We start from the raw sequence: 18,559 nt of genomic DNA, 5'->3' as shown, positions 1-18,559 counted from the left end.
TCACTGGGCTTGGGTTCAGGGGCTACAGTTCAAGCAAAGACAAGCAGCTAGGTAGACATGGCTCACAGCATCTCCAAGATTCTAGAAGCAGAGGCTCCTGGGAGATCTCGCCAACACTGTCACTGTTCTAGTGACCTTTCCCTAGCCTTTTCCTCTCTTCCTTGCCCTTTAGCCGCCTCTCAGCCTGATGCATACAAGTGAAATAGGGCCAACTGAAGTCTGGCGTTTAGGAGGGCCGGGAACCATCCCCTCTACTCCCCCTGAGACTCTTGCAAGACTAGGTTTGACTGTTCCTATTTGATCCGAATGGAAAGAGTCTTTGGACTTCAGAGACCTTTACAGACCCCCTGGCCCTAACCCCAGACCCTCAGGACTTGGGGCCTTTGGTGGTTTGGACCTCAGGTTCTTAACAAAATGGACAAATGATCTTGCTTCCCAGGGAGTGAGCACCGGGCAACAAATATTTATAAACCTATCACCAAGATGGCCACTGAAACAGCTGACAGACCCAAGTCTAACCCAGTCAGGTCCTGGACTCCCCCCACCCCCACCCCCTTACCTCCGTCATGCCCCAAGCACACCGGGACATGTGACATGGGCAGGGCAGGGCAGGCCTCCAGCCTCAGGTTGGGCTCCCACGTGACTTGAGAGCCTATGAATTTCCTGTGGCACTTTGAGGCTCCCCCCCCACACCCTACGCCCCACCACACCCAGAGGATTCATCAGACCACAGCAGGAAATGAGGAACATCTTTTTAAATCAGAAGGGGAAGCAATGTCTTTGTGTCAGATAAGTGGCCTGGATCCAGGGCTGAGAGACTGGGGCGCATTTCTCCTCGCAGACAGCAGGTGCTCTTGGAGATGTGGTTATGGCAACAAAATAAATGATGGATAATTGCTTTTGTGACAACTTGCCAATTAAATTAGACTCAGCAGAATAACATAATGACAATTTGTTATGCTCCGGTGGGCACTAACATACCAATCATAATTAAATGCTATGACTGAAATAGAATACCGCTCAACGCAGGAATATATAACCCCAATTCCCTCTCCGTGAAACATTATAGGTTGAGGCTTGATTTTAATTTCGGGAAGATAATGGCATTAGTGCTTATCCAAGTGGGTCTGTGGAGAGGCCTGTGGTGAGAGGCAAGGGGCCTCCATGAAGGCTGGGCCTGTGATGAACCGCCCTGGGGACTGAACTGCAAGATTGGGTCTTGGGGAAGAGGTGAGAAGCCTGTTGTAGAAAGAGGGCCTCCTGGTTCAGAGCTGTGCCCAGTTCTGCCACAGAACTTGGGAGGTAAAGGAAGAGGCCTTCGCCAATGGCCTCTGCAATGACAGAGCCTGTGCTGTGACAACTCCAAAGCCTCCCTATCAGAATGCTCTCTGGGGTATCCTTGGATGAGAATTCAGGGGCATACTCTATGGTCAAGGAGCTTATGGCTCGCTTTTGGCAGGCTTGTACTTAGTCCTCTCTGCTTATAATGCATTGCCCACCCCCCACCCTCCCACCCCCTCACCCCCGCCCCATCAAACACACAAAACTTAATTCATTGAGGAACCAGACTCTAAGACAAGGACCTACTGAAATATCAGTTTGGTCCATTCAACCTGAGTGTTTTGCCTTCAAAGCTACTCCCTTGCTGTCCTCTCCACACATGGGCTGGATGCATGAAGCAGTGTATCAGTCAACAGCAGAAAAGAAAACGTGGTGGAAGCATGCAAAAAGCACTAGAAGAAAAAAATATGTCTTCTAAGTCTGTGTCTACAGCATTCGCTGGCCATAGCTGATTGGCCAGGGGGGGATCAGCTGACTCAAGGTAAGCCAATCAAATTGTCCTTTGTATATATGTATTGATTTATAAGCGCTTCTTTATAATTTATATACAATGAAAATAGTATATAAAAGCAGCAACTCGCCGGGCGCTGGTGGCTCACGCCTGTAATCCTAGCTACTCAGGAGGCTGAGATCTGAGGATCGCGGTTCAAAGCCAGCCCGGGCAGGAGAGACCGTGGACTCCTATCTCCAATAATCCACCAGAAAAACCGGAAGTGGCTCTGTAGCTCAAGTGGTAGAGCGCTCGCCTTGAGCTGAAGAGCTGAGGGACAGCGCCCAGGCCCAGAGTTCAAGCCCCACGACCGACAAAAAAAAAAAAAAAGCAGCAACTCAACTGTCAAACATTTCACTCAAGGATATTTTAAGTATTGATTACATATTCATGTTTGAGTCTCTTTACTGATGTATCAATCCCAAACCAGATTTAAGGTGGCTTTATTTTTAAAATCAAATAACAATTCTGTTCACAGAAAATTTTAGATGGGGGTTTTATTTAAATTAAAGGAATGGTTGGGCTTTCTTGTTCTCTTAAATTTTTTTTTTTTTTTTTTTGCCAATCCTGGTGCTTGAACTCAGGGCCTGGGCAGTCTCCCTGAGCTTCTTTTGCTCAAGGCTAATACTCTACCACTTGAGCCACCTGAACAGCTAGGATTACAGGCGTGAACCACTGATGCTGGCTTTTTTTTTTCTCTTAAAGCTAGCACTCTGCTACTGTGAGCCATAGATCCAATTCTTCATGTAGTTAATTAGAGGTAAGAGTCTCACCAGTACCTAGTACTGGTAGCTCATGCCTATAATCCTACCTACTCAGGAGGTTGCTGGTTCTGAGCATCACAGTTCAAAGCCAGCCCAGGCAGGAAAGTCTGTAAGACTCTTATGTCCAATAAACCACCAGAAAACTGGAAGTGGTGCTGTGGCTCAAGTGGTAGAGTATTTGCCTTGAGCTGAAGAGCTAAGGGATAGCACCCAGGCCCAGAGTTCATGCCCCATGATCAACAAAAAATAAAAGATAAAAAAGGCTCAGGGACAGTGCCCAGGCCCTGAGTTCAAGCCCCAGGACCAACACACACACACACACACATACACACACACACACACACACATAAAATGTGTTTTTTCATTTTTGTCAGTTATGGGGCTTGAACTCTGGGCCTGGGCACTGTCCCTGAGCTATTCAGCTCAAGGCTAGCGCTCTACTACTTGAGCCACAACGCCACTTCTGGTTTTCAGTGGCTTATTGGGGATAAGAGTCTCACGATCTTTTCTTGCCCTGGCTGGCTTTGAACTGCGATCCTCAGATCTCAGCCTCCTGAGTAGCTAGGATTACAGACCTGAGCCACCTATACCCGGCTACACAAAAATCTTAAGTGATGGAAGTAGAGGTCCAGCTCAAGTAATAGGAGGGGCTTTGAGTGAAAAAGTTGAGATTCAGCTCCCTCCACCAATCAAGAAGGTGATGTCTGCTAGGCTCCGTGAGTTCTGAGGCCCACCGTGGACCACACTTTGGTACACCACTCTAATCCACTCATTTACCAAGTAGCACAGAAGCCTGCCAGCTTTGAGTGAGATCCAACAGAGCAAAGGGCTTCATCATAGGGTCAGGCTTGGTACAGGCAGCCTTGTCCCTCAAGCTGCATGACCCAGCAGTGGCCACGGTGCTAGGGAGAAAGTGCTCCGCGCTCCATTGATTACTTCCACCCATGCACCCTCAAAACCTTATGACTGGGGAGAGTTTGTAAATAAAGCCTTCATAAGGCAAGGACAAATCCAAGGACCTCTGCTAAGGAATGTAACCAGACTTGTCCTTCCAAATGGAAGGGGAAGGGCTATTAGCATGTATGAGGTCCTTAGAGGACTCAGCTTTATACCAGGGTATTTTTAGTAAACGACAGAAAAATGTAGAAAGCAGCTTGATTGATTGACAGACAACCCAATTTTTAATCTGGACATCTTTAATAAATTCTGCAATACAGGATTATCCATCTTATCTCACCTGGATTTCTACCCTTCACGAGGAGATGGCCTTGATTTTAGAGGCCAGAATAAGTGGCTTCTTTATCAAAAGGCTCCCTGCAAATACCTGCTTTTGAACAACCCTGAGTCAATGTCCAGGAGCCAAGTTTCATCAACTTTTCATGCTAAGAATTTTTCTGACTAGTTACACCTAGGTTTGGATAGAAGCCAAGCACACATGTCAGTTTTGTCTGGATGCAGTCTTGCTATTCCAAGAAGTTAGAGTCATGACCATGTTTCATATTGACAGAATGCTAAGTTCCTAATATCCAGGACATTTTTCTTTTTCTTTTTTTTATTTTGGTGCCTGTCCTGGGGCTTGAACTTAGGGCTTGGGTGCTATCCCTGAGCTTTTTTTTGCTCAAGGCTAGTGCTCAACCCCTTGAGCCACAGCTCCAATTCTGGCTTTCTGGTGGTTAATCAGAGATAAGAATCTCACACACTTTCCTGCCCAAGATGGCTTTGCACCTGGATCCTCAGATCTCAGCCTCCTGTATTGCTACAATTGCAGTTGTGAGCCCTCCATGCTTGCTTATCCAGGAACTTTTAATCCCTACAATGCCAAGCAGAGGCAGTGTTGATTGTTTTGCAGATGAGCACAGTGAAGACTGCTGAAAGTAACTTGCCCAAGATTACAGAATGATGTATCAGAGTTTAGCGCCCATGGCTCACACTTGTAATCCTAGCTAGTCAGGAGGCTAAGATCACAGTTCAAAGCAAGCCAGGGAAGGAAAGTCAAAGCAAATTTTTTTTTTTGTCGGTCATGGGGCTTGAACTCTGGGCTTTGGCGTTGTTCATGCGCTCTTCAGCTCAAAGCGAGTACTCTACCGCTTGAGCCACAGTACCACTTCTGGTTTTCTAGTGGTTTATTGGAGATAAAAGTCTCATGGAGTTTCCTGCCCAGGCTGGCTTTGAACCGTGATCCTCAGATTTCAGCCTCCTGAGTAGCTAGGATTACAGGCGTGAGCCACCAGCGCCTGGCTTGAAGTAATTTTTATCTCCAATTAACCACAAAAAGCCAGAAGTGGAGCTGTGGCTCAAGTGGTAGAGCACTAGCCTTGAGCATAAAAGCTCAGAGAACGCACCCAGGCCCAGAGTTTGAGCCCCAGGACCAGTTGGGGGGGTAAAAAAAAAGACAAATTTAGACTGGGGGTATGGTTCAAATGGTAAAATGCCTGTTATGCAAGCACAAGGCCCAGAGTTCAAATCTCAGTTCTACCAAAACAAGAAACATAAAGTCTGAGGTACGTATCTTAAAAGGATGGGAAACTCTGAGGGTCACCTGCAGCATCGGCATTAGGTGTTCCCTGCCACTGAGCCAGCTGTGCGACCTTGCTGATAAGGCTGGCTCCTGGCTGGTTTTCTCATCTGGAAAATGAGAAGAGGACTAACGCCTGTCTCACCATGTTGTCCTGTGGATTAAATAAGACTAAATAATACATGTAAAGCCTTTAGCATAATGTTAGGTGCCTGTTGGATAAACATTATCACTGCAAAGATGCTAATGTCCACACCAACCACCCCTCTCCTCCCCGCACATGCGCACAAATCCAGCTGACTAGCTGAGAACCATAGCCTGCCTTAATGATACTGGAATAAATCACTCCATTCCAATGGTCCAGTTGTTAAGGACATTATTCTGAAGGCCTGAAAGGCAGGCCTCTTGGATTTTACCTCCTTTAACTCATTCTGTGACCTACAAACTGAAAGGAGAACAATAATTCAGATGTGAAAAGGGCCTAGAGATCCCCCCACTTTGATAAAAGGTACCCCCGCAGTCACACGGCAAGTTGTGCTGTTGTGATAAAGCAGGAGGCTGTTTGAAAATAATCAAAACTTCTCTCAGGAAGTCCAATTATATTTTTACATCAAGAATCAAAATGCTGGTGCTTGCAGCCTTCAGCCTATCATTCACAAACCTTTTATCCTGTAATTAAGCCAGAGCTGCTGCTGGGCTAATTCTTCCCTGAATGACACCACCCTTTGAGCCAGCCCATATGTCAGGAGAAGACTTCACTCTGATGATCTATTACACCAATACATCACCGCGGTGAGCTGCCTCCTTAATGATTTATCCATAACACATCAGCAGAGTGAGGCACACTCGTAATATATTGCTCAATAAGACTGCGGTGGCCAAGGGAGGAAGTCTTGAACACAAGCCGAGCCAGTGCCCTGACATGGCTAGTGTCAGAGCATGGCCCATGCTGGGCTCTCCTTTCCTAAACAAATGTTTGTACAGGCAGGAGACTTCTCAGGCCCAAGAACCAGGACCTTAAGAGCATCTTATAAATCCAGAGCTAAAAGGACCCTCTGTAGTGAGCTTTGCCTCCTAAGCGTATCATTTCTAAGCCTTCTCTTTAAGTTCTTTTTTTTCTCTCTCTCTTCTGTAGGTCATGGGGCTTAAACTTAGGACCTGAGCACTGTCCCTGAGCTTTTCTGCTCAAGGTTAGCACTCTACCCCTTAGAGCCACAACTCCCCTTCTGGTTTGCTGGTGGTTAACTGAAGAGTCTCATGGGCTTTCCTCAGATCTCAGCCTCCTGAGTAGCTAGGATTACAGGCATGAGCCACCAATGCCCCAGCTCCATAATCCACTTTCAATTTGCTTCTCTTTAAATTCTAAACAGAAGCTGTGTGCCAGTGGCCACACCTGCTATCCTAGCTACTCAGGAGGCTGAGATCAGAGGATCGAAGCCCAGGCAGAAAAGTCCCCATGAGGGGCTGGGAAGGTGGCTCAGTGGTAGAGTGCTTGCCTTGTATGCCTGGGGCCCTGGGTTCCATTCCTCAGTACCACATAAGCAAAAAAAGAGAAAAAAGCCGGAAGTGGCTGTGGCTCAAGTGGTAGAGCGCTAGCCTTAAGCCAAAGACCTGAGGGACAGCGCCCAAGCCCAGAGTTCAGGCTCCACAACCGGACCCCCCCCCAAAAAAAAAACAGAAGTGGTGCTGTGGCTCAAGTAGTAGAGCACTAGCCTTGAGCACAAAGAGGCTCAGGGACAGTGCCCAGGCCCTGAGTTCAAGCCCCACAACTGAAAAAAAAAAAAAAAAGTTCTAAGTAGAAGGCCACTACCACTGCACTGCCCACCCCAAGGGCCGCCATTCATTCACATTCATGCCCTCCTCTGGGAAAACGGTACCCCTGGAGTGGTACACCACGTGGCCTGAGTCCTCTCACAGTATGGATGATTGTTAAACACACTAGCTGTGGCATCAGACCACCTCATTCAAGTCAAAGCTCTAGGAATATCAACCCCATTTCAAGGATCATTGAATAAGACATAGAGCACCTTCCTGGTGTCCACCAACAGAAACAAATGCATAATAAGCATAACCAGGGAAGGTGGCTTAGTGGTAGAGTGCTTGCCTTGCACTTACCTAGCCTGGGGTTTAATTCCTAAGTGCCACATAAACAGAAAAAGCCAGAAGTGGCACTGTGACTCAAGTAGTAGAGTGCTAGCCTTGATCAAAAGCAGCTCAGGGACAGTACCCAAGCCCTAGGTTCGAGCCACAGGACTGGCAAAAAGAATAACCAATGAATAATAAGGTAGCTCACCTGTAATCCTACTCAGGAGGTTGAGATCTGAGGATTGCAGCTTAGGCAGGAAGTCTGTGAGATTCTCATCTCCAGTTAACCACCAAAAAGCCAGAAGTGGCTCAAGTGATAAAAGTGACAACCTTGAGCAAAAAAGCTATGGGAGAGCACCTTGGCCCTGAGTTCAAGTCCTAAAAGAAAAAGATGGCAGACATGAGCTAAACTTCTCCATTCCTGTGTCACCTCTTTGCCATGTGCTCTCCTTCTCCACTCTGTTTTGTAGTAAACTATCCTATCATCTTCAATTATGTCCAAGCCTTGTCTGAATTCTTCTCTTGCCAGAAGCAGAGATTGAGGCTGTTTATTTATTTCGGTGTGCTGGTTGAGATCCATTGTTCAGGTGACAGTAGGACCTCATCTGAATTCCATCTTCAAAAATGCTATTTCCAAATAATGTCACGCTTGTGGCACTTGCAGTGAATACTTTGGTGTAGGGGCACAATTGAGCCCAAAACAAAGCCTTAATTAGTGCCATTAAACAGAGGAACTAAAAATATGATGACATCCCACTGGAAACAAGAGAAAAATCTAAGGGAGCTAAACCCTCATCCATCAAAGCAGAAAGCCAAGAGGCAAGGATTGTAGTTAGTAAAACGGGAAGGATGGGGGAACGTGTTCTTTAAGAAGGTAACCACTAAATGCACTAAAACCAGAAATGGTTAAAAGCTGCTGGTCCTAGATACAGGCCAAGGTGAGAGAGTGGAGAATTTGTTCAGAGCCCTGCAGGAAACTTGAAGACAGACTGGCAATCAAATATTCCAGACTGCTTGTTACTTACCTTGTTAGATCTGATCAGGGTGTTGTGCTGATATAAGAAAAGGTCTTATTTTTCATAGAAGTAAGTTGAAGCCTTGGGAAAGCAAGGCCATCTCTAAACTTGCTTTAAAATACTTCAAAGAGGGCTGGGAAGGTGGCTAAGTGGTAGAGTGCTTGCCTTGAGTATATGAGGCCCTGGGTTCAATTCCTCAGCACCACATAGGCAGAAAAAGCCGGAAGTGGTGCTGTGGCTCAGCCTTGAGCTGAAGAGCTGAGGGACAGCGCCTAGGCCCAGAGTTCAGGCCCCACAACCTCCTCCCCACACACAAAGTACTTCAAAGTGCAGGGCCCCGGTAGCTCAGGCCTGTAATCCTAGCTACTCAGGAGACTGAGATTTGAGGATTGCACTACCAAGCCAGCTGTGCAGGAAAGTCTGTGAGACTCTCATCTCCAATAAACTACCCAGAAAAGGCTGGAAGTCGTGCTGTGGCTCAAGAGCACTAGCTTTGAGCACTAAGCAGCTCAGGGACAGCACACAGGCCCAGAGTTCAAATCCAGGGATTGGGGAAAAAAAAAAAACTTCAAAGAGCCAGGCACCAATGGCTCTTGCCTGAAATCCTAGCTACTCAGAAAAGTGAGATCTAAGGATCTCAGCACAAATCCAGCTTGAGAGAGACAAATCCAAGAGCCTCTAATCTCCATTTAATCAGGAAAAAGCCAGAAGTATAGGTGTGGCTCAAGTGGTAGAACACCAGCCTAAAGCAAAACCAGGAGAGTTTGAGATAGTGAATTCAAGCCCAAGGGCTGGGAGTATGGCTCTGTAGAAGAGCACTTGTTTAGCAAGTGTGACACCCAGGGTTCCATTTTCAGCACCATACACACAAAAATGAATAAGCAGGAAATAATTCAACAAATGGGCTAATCTCCAGTAAGATACCTCAAGAAAATATGTATGTGTGAATATAGATGAAAAGAAACCATATTCCCAGATTCTGTGGAAGGTTGGGTTAGATGTGGCTTGAAATGGTTAGGTGATTTGTCCAAAGCCATACTCATACATTATTGCCAGCATCTGGATTTGAACTCAGCTGTTTTGACTAAGACAACAGAGACACTCTTCTCTCTGTTCCTCCTCTGTAACTCACCCTGGATTGTGCACATGGCTCCTATGCTCTTTGGCCGAGCACGCAGATAACCAGTCACAGAGCCCTACTGCAGTAAGCCAAATGAAAGTAGGTAAAAGTGGAGGAAGAGTCAGTGGGAAGGGTAAGAAGAGGCCTTCTAGAAGCCACACTTACATCCTGCCTCCCCTTCACATGAAGAGCAGAGGGAGTCTCCAAAACCCCAGTCCCAAAGAACTTTTCTCAGCCAGGCCTTGAGGTAGTGACCATCCAGCTTTCCTCAGTCCTCCGGAGAGTAGGGCCAGAGGATGGAGGTGGAGGAGAGAGAAAAACAGGACAGTGTACATGAGTGGGCAGGGGACAGATGACGAGGAAAAAAGAGGTTTCGGCTGGTAGGATGGCACATTCCTGTAATCCCAGCATCCAGAAGAGTGAGGCAGGAAGATTATGGGTTCACAGCCAGTTTGGGCTACAGTAAAACCCCGTCTCAAAAAAGAAAAAAAGACACACATTCTAAGAAATAGCATAAAAAGGGCAACATTAGTGGCGCTGTAGCTCAAGTGGTAGAGTGCCCGCCTTGAGCTGAAGAGCTGAGGGACAGCGCCCAGACCCAGAGTTCAAGCGCCACAGCCGACCAAAAAATAAATAAATAAGATCCTATTTGGGCCGGGTGCTGGTGGCTCACGCCTGCAATCCTAGCTACTCAGGAGGCTGAGATCTGAGGATCGCGGTTCAAAGCCAGCCCGGGCAGGAGAGACCGTGAGACTCCTATTATCTCCATAAACCACCAGAAAACCGGAAGTGGCGCTGTAGCTCAAGTGGTAGAGCGCTCGCCTTGAGCTGAAGAGCTGAGGGACAACGCCCAGGCCCAGACTTCAAGCCCCACGACGACAAAAAAAAAAAAAAAAGGGCAAAATTTTCAGTATAATCTACCAAGTAAGTTCCAAGAACAGATAATTTTCCAACATGTTTGTTTTCCTCTTTGTTTTTTTTGTTTTGTTTTGCTTTTTGCCTTTCTGTGCATGTGCGTGCATTCACGTGTACTAAGGCTTGAACAGAGGGCCTGGGCACTGTCCCTGAGCTCTTTTGCTAAAGGCTGCTGCTCTATCACTGGAGCCACAGTTCCACTTCTGACTTTTTGCTGGTGGAAATAAGACTCGCATGGACTTGCCTGCTGGGGCGGCCTTTGAGCCATGATCCTCAGATCTCAGCCTCCTGAGTAACTATGATTTACAAGTGCAAGCCACCTGTGCACCTGGCTTTTTCTTCTCTTTCTCTACCCCCTCCCCTCTCTGTCTCTGGCAGTAGTACTAGAGCTTGAACTCAGGGCCTTGAACTTGCTAGGTGGGTGCTGTACTGCTGAGCTATGCCTCCAGTCCTTTTTTGTACTGGCAATGGTCTTTTAAAAATAAAAATCATTTATTTGGTGCTAAAAGGTGACTGGGGGGGGGCAGGGGTTGAGAACTACTTGTGTTTAAGCAGCTAGCGAGTTTCTTTTCAAGTTAATTCATACACATTCCTCATGCCTAGTGGCCCAGAGCCTCCCTGGCTGAGAGCAAAGACTGAGGATTGCCAAGAACTCTGTCTTCAAGATAAGAAAACTGAGGTTCAACTTGTCCCTCACTCCTCTAAGGTCAAAAGGCAATCAGGAGCTAAGGCTGCTAGATAGACCTTTTAGGCCTGGTTCCCCATTTCCAAGCTGTTCCCCCTCCCCCCGCCCCACCTCCCAGCCACCAAAGTAAATCCTCAGAGGTGCTGTGGAGTGGAAAAGGTTAGGAAACACTGCTCCAGGAAGTCCCCAAAGGGCTCACCACAGTTAGCTCCTTCCTCTCCAGCTCCTGGCTATATTAGAGTGAGGGGGAACGGCTTCTCCCTCCCGCCCTCCCCTCCCGTAAGGGCAGGCCTTTGTAATTTGTCTTCTGGTCTGACCCCTCCCATCCCTACTCCATCCCAATAGCACCCCAGGACTTCAGTTCTCTAAATCTCATCCAGAACCTTATTTTACAAGGACATTCACCAACCTTGAAAGGCAAGGTACCCTGAGGCAAGGAAATAAAAAAATTAATAAATCTTACTAGTTGGACAGTGTGAGAGCAGTGCCATCTAGTGGTGTCAGTGCCAACTGTTCCCAGGCGGTGACATTTTCAGACAATCAATACCTCATTATTAACCATAATCACAGCCCAATGTTTACTTTTGGAGAAATGTTAGCAGCAAGGGATGCACTTGCACTTTTCTGCATGTTTCCAAAGACTGCGATCCTAAATGCCACAATGACTATTAAACAGTGTCCTGCCCATGAGCAAACAGGAGGGAGTAGAGATTGATTGTATATCTTTTTTCATCTTCAGCTGCTCACCAAAAACAAAGCATCCATTGAAGCCAATGACCTTTCACTAACTGCTGGAAGGAAAATGCTTGATAAAAAAAAAAAATAGCCCACTGCTGGATGCTGCTTAGAACTACCTTCTTATAATTAAAAGAACTGAGCAACCAGAAGGTCAAGTAGCTGACAGAGTATTTAAGTTCCAGCCCAGGAAAAGTGTCAACCAAAGGTAAAACTATGCTGGGCATGTAGTCTGTCAGCTTGCAATTCCACAAAAACTCCCTTCCTACAATCTCACCGGTCCTATGTGATGGGGACATTTTTTAGGGGACATAACACTTTATTTCCTGTCTCCATGACCCTCCCCTAGCAACCTTCTCATGATTGTGCCCCAGCAATAACCACTTGTCTGGCTCAGCATCTCCACAGAAACTGCTTCAGTGCTGGCCTCATCCAATCAGAGACGTGCTTGTCACACTGAGAGCTCGCCTGGGAGTGGCATGAAAGCCATTTCCTGTTCTTTCCTCTGGAGGGCAGGTGTCCTTCCTTTGCCAGCCAAGGTGACTTGAACAACTGGCTCACTGAACCTGCTCAGGTATTCCCTCATCTCACCCAGAACAAAGGGCGAAAACACAAACCTTTCCAGAGTCAGTCTTCCACCTTTGGGCTATTCCGGAGTAGAACTTAGGAATAGAGACCAGAAAGAAAGCAAGAGTGTTGGGTAACCCTGCCCTGCCCTTGTTCACTGGCCTTTCCCTGCCCCGACCCCCAGTGCTCTGGCCTTGTCTTCACTACAGTGCCACATTATCTCAAATGCATATACTTGAGAAACCTTCCAGCCCAGTTCTGAATCCAGCACCAGGCGTGGCCAGTTAAAGTCAAGAGCTAAGGGCACATCAATCCCAGCGTGCCACATCTAGATTCTCAGAGGCAGGCATTGATGGTAGCCTCAGAGAACAATTCATCATTCCACTTGAATGACTGTTTTTGTTTTTGTTTTTTTTGGTCGGTCATGGGGCTTGAACTCTGGGCCTGGGCGCTGTCCCTCAGCTCTTCAACTCAAGGTGAGCGCTCTACCACTTGAGCTACAGCGCCACTTCCGGTTTTTCTGGTGGTTTATTGGAGATAGGAGTCTCACGGTCTCTCCTGCCCAGGCTGGCTTTGAACCTCGATTCTCAGATCTCAGCCTCCTGAGTAGCTAGGATTGCAGGCGTGAGCCACCAGCGCCAGGCTTTGAATGACTGTTTAAAACAGAAATCTACCTGCTGAATGTCTTTACAATGCAAAGGTATATTTTAACAAAATGCGGAATCAGAATTCAGAAAATGCATTATACCAAACTACAAAAAAAAAAAAGTGGCAGTTCACACCTGTAACCGAGCTGTGTGGTAAGGTCAGTGCCAGGTAAAATGTGAGCTCCTCTCTGAAAAATAACTAATACCAAATGGCTCAGGGACATGGCTCAGGGTGGTAGAGCACTTGCTTAATAAGCATAGAACCCTGAGTTTAAATCCAAGCACCTCCAAAAATAAATAACTACCCCCCAAAAAAAAACTAGTAGTTTTTCTCTTTCTTTTTTTGTTCTAGACCAGGACTTGAACTTTTTCATTTATTTTTTGGGTTGGTCATGAGGATTGAACTCAGGGCCTGGGTGTTGTCACTGCGCTTTTGTGCTCAAGGGTAGTGCTTCATCACTTTGAGTCACAGTTCTACTTTAGTTCTCTGGTGGTTAATTAGAGATAAGAGTCACATGGACTTTCCTGCTCAGGCTGGCTTCAAACTGGGATCTTCTGATCTCAGCCTCCTGAGTCACTAGGGTTAGACTGAACTTTTTTTTTTTTTTTGGCGGTCGTGGGGCCTGAACTCTGGGTGCTGTCCCTCAGCTCTTCAACTCAAGGCTAGTGCTCTACCACTTGAGCATTAACTCTACTTTTGGCTTTTTCTGCTTACGTGGTGCTAAGGAATCAAACCCAGTCCCTGGATTTGAACTCTTTAGTTTGTACTCCTTATGCTTACTTTATTAATATATAGTTTTTATTGTAAAGATACTGTACAGAGGGGCTTACAGATACATGAGTAAGTTAATGAGTACATTTCCTATCAAGCATTGTTACCCCCTTGTTTTTTCCCTACCATCCCTTCCCTTTCCACCCCGCCAACTCCTCCCTCATCCCCTCCCCCCCAAAGTTCGTTATACATCTCATTGCTACAATGGGTCGACCTGTATCCTTATTTCAGCATTTTGTTTTTGCACTTGAACACTCAATCTGATGTTTTTACTCATTGGCTGGCACTATACCACTTAAACCATGCCTCCGTGGACACCAATCAAGGATCAGGTGTACCCAACCAAACCAAGGCAGAGTTCTATAAAATCTGTCAATTTCTTTTCCTACTTTTCTCTGTCTTCCTATCCTTTAATTGAGAGTACTTACCTGGCCAGCCCCCAACATCCTGTGTCCCTCTGCTACTCCCTAGAGTACTTACTCATTCGTTCTCCTGGGTCCAAATCCTACCCCGCTACATGAATGATTCTCCTGTCTGCCATTTGAACACCTCCAACTGAGAGGAGCTGTTCTTTCTCAAGACTGCCAATTCCCTGGCTGTTAGTGACACTATTGGTCTCTGGTTATTCAGGTCTGTAGCCTTGGCACAGCTGTCTCCTCTTCCAACCCTCCCTCCCACTATTCCAACTCCACTCTGCTGGGCAAGTCTCCCATCTACCTGATACCACTCACTATTCACTACATCTCTTCCCTGGCTCACGTGTGTGTGTGTGTGTGTGTGTATGTGCACACACACGCAAGCAAGTGCGTACACACAACAGTGAATACTGGGACTTGGAACTCACAGCCTGGATGCTATCTATTAGTTTTTCACTGAAGGCTGGCACTCTACCATGTAAGCCACAGTTCAACTTCTAGCTTTTTAGTGGTTAATTGGAGATACAAGTCTGTTAAATTTATCTGCTCATGCTGCCTTTGAACCTATAATCTCAGATCTCAGCCTCCTATCTTGGATTACAGGCATGAACCCCTTCAATGTTTAAATGAGCTCCTCACTCACCTGGGAACCCCTTCAATGTTTATGTCATACTTCAAAAGGATTTCTGCCCATCTTTTTGTCTCTCAAGTCACTGCAACCTTTCTAAATTGGTGTTAAGCTTTATAAGCCATGAGCAGGGCCACTCTTCCATTCTCTCCAAAAACCAGGAGAGAACTTGATGAAGGCTTTTGCCCAAACTGTGAGAAGTGTTCGCTCTGAATTCTCAAGTAAGTCTCACACCTTTCACTAAGTTCCTATCACCGAGACTCAAGGCGCTGTAGTGGGAGCCTCTCTCCCTCCCCCCCCAGGCCCAGGCTCTCGAGTCTTCTCCCATGTAACAAGATCAGAATGTGTGGGGAAAGGCATTTTCTCACACTGCTGCTGAGAACAGAATTTAAAAAATCAAAACCCAGAAACAAGAGTTAGACATGAGTGACAGCTCACCCCATCGTTGCTTCTGAGAAGACTGTCTCCTTCACCTGCTCATTGGGTTACCTTCCCAAGGTCTGGCCAGACACGCGGCACCAAATGCTTGTCTAATGTCTCTGGAAGGATGTGAAGCACCCAAGCACAGCAATCGTGAGACAGACAACAGATAACATTGGAGGTTCAGGGCAGGAGGAACAGCACAGCTGAGACCTGCTATTGTGTCCTAGATGGTTCACCTTCATGCACTGAGAGCAAGGAAGCAGACAGACCCTGCCTTTCGGTCTGCCAGGAGAGTGTAGTGACCAAATACTGGGTCACAAAGCTCACCCAAGTTTTTGTTCCACCTGCCAGTACCAGGGCTTTAACTCAGGGACTTAAGACATTTACTCAGCTTGTTTGCTCAGCTGGCACCTTACCGCTGGAACCCAGCATTTTACTGGTTAATTGGTAATGGTGTCCTAAGGACTTTTCTTCCAAGACCGGCTTCAAACTTTGATCCTCCATCTCAACCTCCTGAATAGCTAGGATTACAGGTGTAAGGCTCTGGTGCCCAGTGCACATGCAGGTTGTAAAATACAGTATTTCTAGCTGGGAATCGGTGGCTCATGCCTATAATCCTAGCTACTAACAAAGCTGAGATCTGAGGATCTCGGTTCAAAGCCAGCCCAGGCAGGAAAGTCTGTGAAACTCCTCCTATCTCCAATGAACACCAGAAAACTGGAAGTGGTGCTGTGGCTCAAGTGGTAGAGCGCTAGCCTTGAGCTGAAGAGCTGAGGGACAGCACCCAGGCTCAGAGTTCAAGACCCATGACCGACAAAAAAAATAAATAAAATAAAATATTTCTGAAGTAGTTTACTACTAAGCGATAAAAATTACTGGTTTAATTACAAATGCAAGAGTTACAAACATGGGTCACTGGTGGCTCATGCCTGTAATCCTAGCTACTCACGTGGCTGAGATCTGAGGATCCAGTTTGAAGCTAGCCCAGGTAGGAAATCTCTTATCTCTAATTAACCACCAGAAAGCTGGAAGTGGAACTGTGGCTCAAAGTGGTAGAGTACTAGTCTTGAGCAAAAAGAGCTCAAAGGACAGCACCCAGGCCTTGAGTTCAAGCCCCACAACCAAAAACAACAACAAGAAGTTACAATCATAGAAGAATATTTCACTTCCTTAGTAAAACAGGTAAAAGAGGGTGAAACAGTTGGTAAGAACTGTTAGCACAACTCAGTCCCAGAGGTAGTGGAGAACACCATCTGAGTCAGCTGACCTCATCCTACCACCAAGCAGGTCCGGTGACCAACAGAGACCATTCAGTCTTTAGCTGGGTATAATCATTCATCCATTTATTCTTTCAGCAAGTATTTACTGGGCATCCTACCTGCTGCAGGCCTATGCCAATTATCACCAACACACTCCATTCGGGAGGTAAAAGTTACTTTTGGTCTTTTCTCCTTACCACTGACGGGTCCTGGCTCTGAATGCAAAACACAAGTCAAACTCAGCCTCTCACACACCATGTGTGCAGGCAAAAGTCAGAAGGACCCAGTAAGATTCATACCAGCCCAGATGTAGCCAGCCCACAGGCTGATAGACACATCTGAGCACACCACATCAGGAAGAGGCTCATCAAATAATCTTTATAAAGGCTTCGTGTTATTTACAATTTCAAATTTACAATTTACTTTAAAAGCAGCTAGGGAATCTTTTATTTAGTAATGTCCTAAAGTAAAAGTTCACAAAACTGCTTCTTTCCAACCATGATATGGAGTTTTCTGCCAACCCAGAAATGGGAAGAGAAGGCAAACATATGCCTTAGAGATCAAGAAGTATTTACACAGTTCCACTATTAAAAATAGCTCAGCATTCATCCAGCGGGCACTGTGTGGCTGTCAGTATGCACTGTACGCACACCCTTCAAGAAGGAGAGAGACCTTTCAGCTGCTCTTCGGGGGTCTCCAAATGCTGGTCTGGAACTTCTTTCTGAGGCTGGTTCCCTTCCAACCCAGTCTGGGGTCTGACATTTACCTGTTGAGATTTCCAAAAAAAAAGTGACTACCTTCTGCTGCTTAAAACATCAGATAGGTTATACAGTTACTACCATTTTCATTCAACTGACTGGAGCTATAGCAGTCAGCACATTTTGTCACTGATACCTCAAGTCAAATTCTATGAGCCAGACAACAGTAGCTCATACCTATAATCCTAGCTACCCTGGAGAGACTAACATTTCAAAGCCAGCACAGGCAGAGAAGTCCTCAAGACTCCCTCTCTGCATATACACACAAAAATTCTATTAAAAACAAATTTCAGGAGCACCAATGATAACTCACTTCATTCTAAATAGCAATCATGGGGCTGGGAAGGTGGCTCAGTGGTAGAGTGCTTGCCTTGCATGCACGAGGCTCTGGGTTCGATTCCTCAGCACTACATAAGAAGAAAAAGCCAGAAGTGGCACTATGGCTCAAGTTGTACAGTGCTAGCCTTGAGCTGAAGAGCTCAGGGACAGTGCCCAGGCCCGGAGTTAAGGCCCCACAACCAACAAAATAAATAAATAAATAGCAATCATTACCAGAAAATTCCAGTATATTCAATCTAACAGTATTGGATCTAGCGTTTACATATATGAACCAATGTCCTGATTTTTTTAAAAAGCAACAATACTAGCTGGGCACCAGTGACTCATGCTTGTAATCCTAGCTATTCAGGAGCCGAGATCTGAGGACTGCAGTTTAAAGCAGCTTGGGCAAGAAAATCTGTGAGACTCTTATCTCCACTAAATTTCCAAAACAGCTAGAAGTGGAGCTATGGCTCAAGTGGGAGAGTGCTGGCCTTGAGCAAAAGAAGCTCAGGACCAGTATGTAGGTCCTAAGTTCAAGCCCTAGGAATAGCACATAAATAAGGTTTATTTTTTGGGAGGTGGGAGAAGGTTGTAGTTCTAAGGATCAAATCCAGGGCCTCTTTGGCAAGGTGAGGAGGAAAGATGAATGAGAGTGATGGAAGGAGTAAGCTGAACAAGGTACCGTCTGAACAAGGTACACTGTGCATGTGTCCACGTGTGTGTGTCTACGTATTTGTGTGTCTGTATGTGTATACAGTATGCCAAAATAAAGACCCTTGTACAACTGATACTAATAAAAACATAACTTAGCCAGGCACCAGTGGCTCACACCTATAATCCTAGCTTCTCAAGAGGCTGAGGTCTGAGGATCATAGTTCAAAGCCAGCCTGGGCAGGAAAGTCTTTGAGACTCTTATCTCTAATTAACCACCAGCAAACTGGAAGTGGTGCTGTGGCTCAAGTGGTAGAGTGCTCATCTTGAATTGAAGAGCTGAAGGACAGCGCCTAGGTCCAGAGTTCAAACACCATAACCAACAACAACAACAAAATGTGTGTGTGTGTGTGTGTGTGTGTGTGTGTGTGTGTGTGTGTGTGTGTGTGTG

General features: G+C 46.2%; 1 protein-coding gene across 1 annotated transcript in view; it reads right to left on the bottom strand.

Annotated features, from left to right (window-relative positions):
* Positions 1-16,440: 16,440 nt before the first annotated feature.
* The window catches only part of Mrps23 (mitochondrial ribosomal protein S23), a 6,783-nt gene continuing 4,664 nt past the window's right edge, over positions 16,441-18,559 (bottom strand). Inside the window, exon 5 of the mRNA XM_013008854.1 lies at positions 16,441-17,144. Within this exon, the coding sequence (XP_012864308.1) occupies positions 17,034-17,144 (111 nt within the window). The 3' untranslated portion in view covers positions 16,441-17,033. The remainder of the gene's footprint in view (positions 17,145-18,559) is intronic.

The sequence above is a fragment of the Dipodomys ordii genome, unplaced genomic scaffold, assembly GCF_000151885.1.
Source record: "Dipodomys ordii isolate 6190 unplaced genomic scaffold, Dord_2.0 Scaffold7, whole genome shotgun sequence".
NCBI lineage: Eukaryota > Metazoa > Chordata > Mammalia > Rodentia > Heteromyidae > Dipodomys > Dipodomys ordii.
The sequence above is the reverse complement of the archived record's forward strand: the minus strand, read 5'-3'. Positions and strand labels throughout refer to the sequence as shown.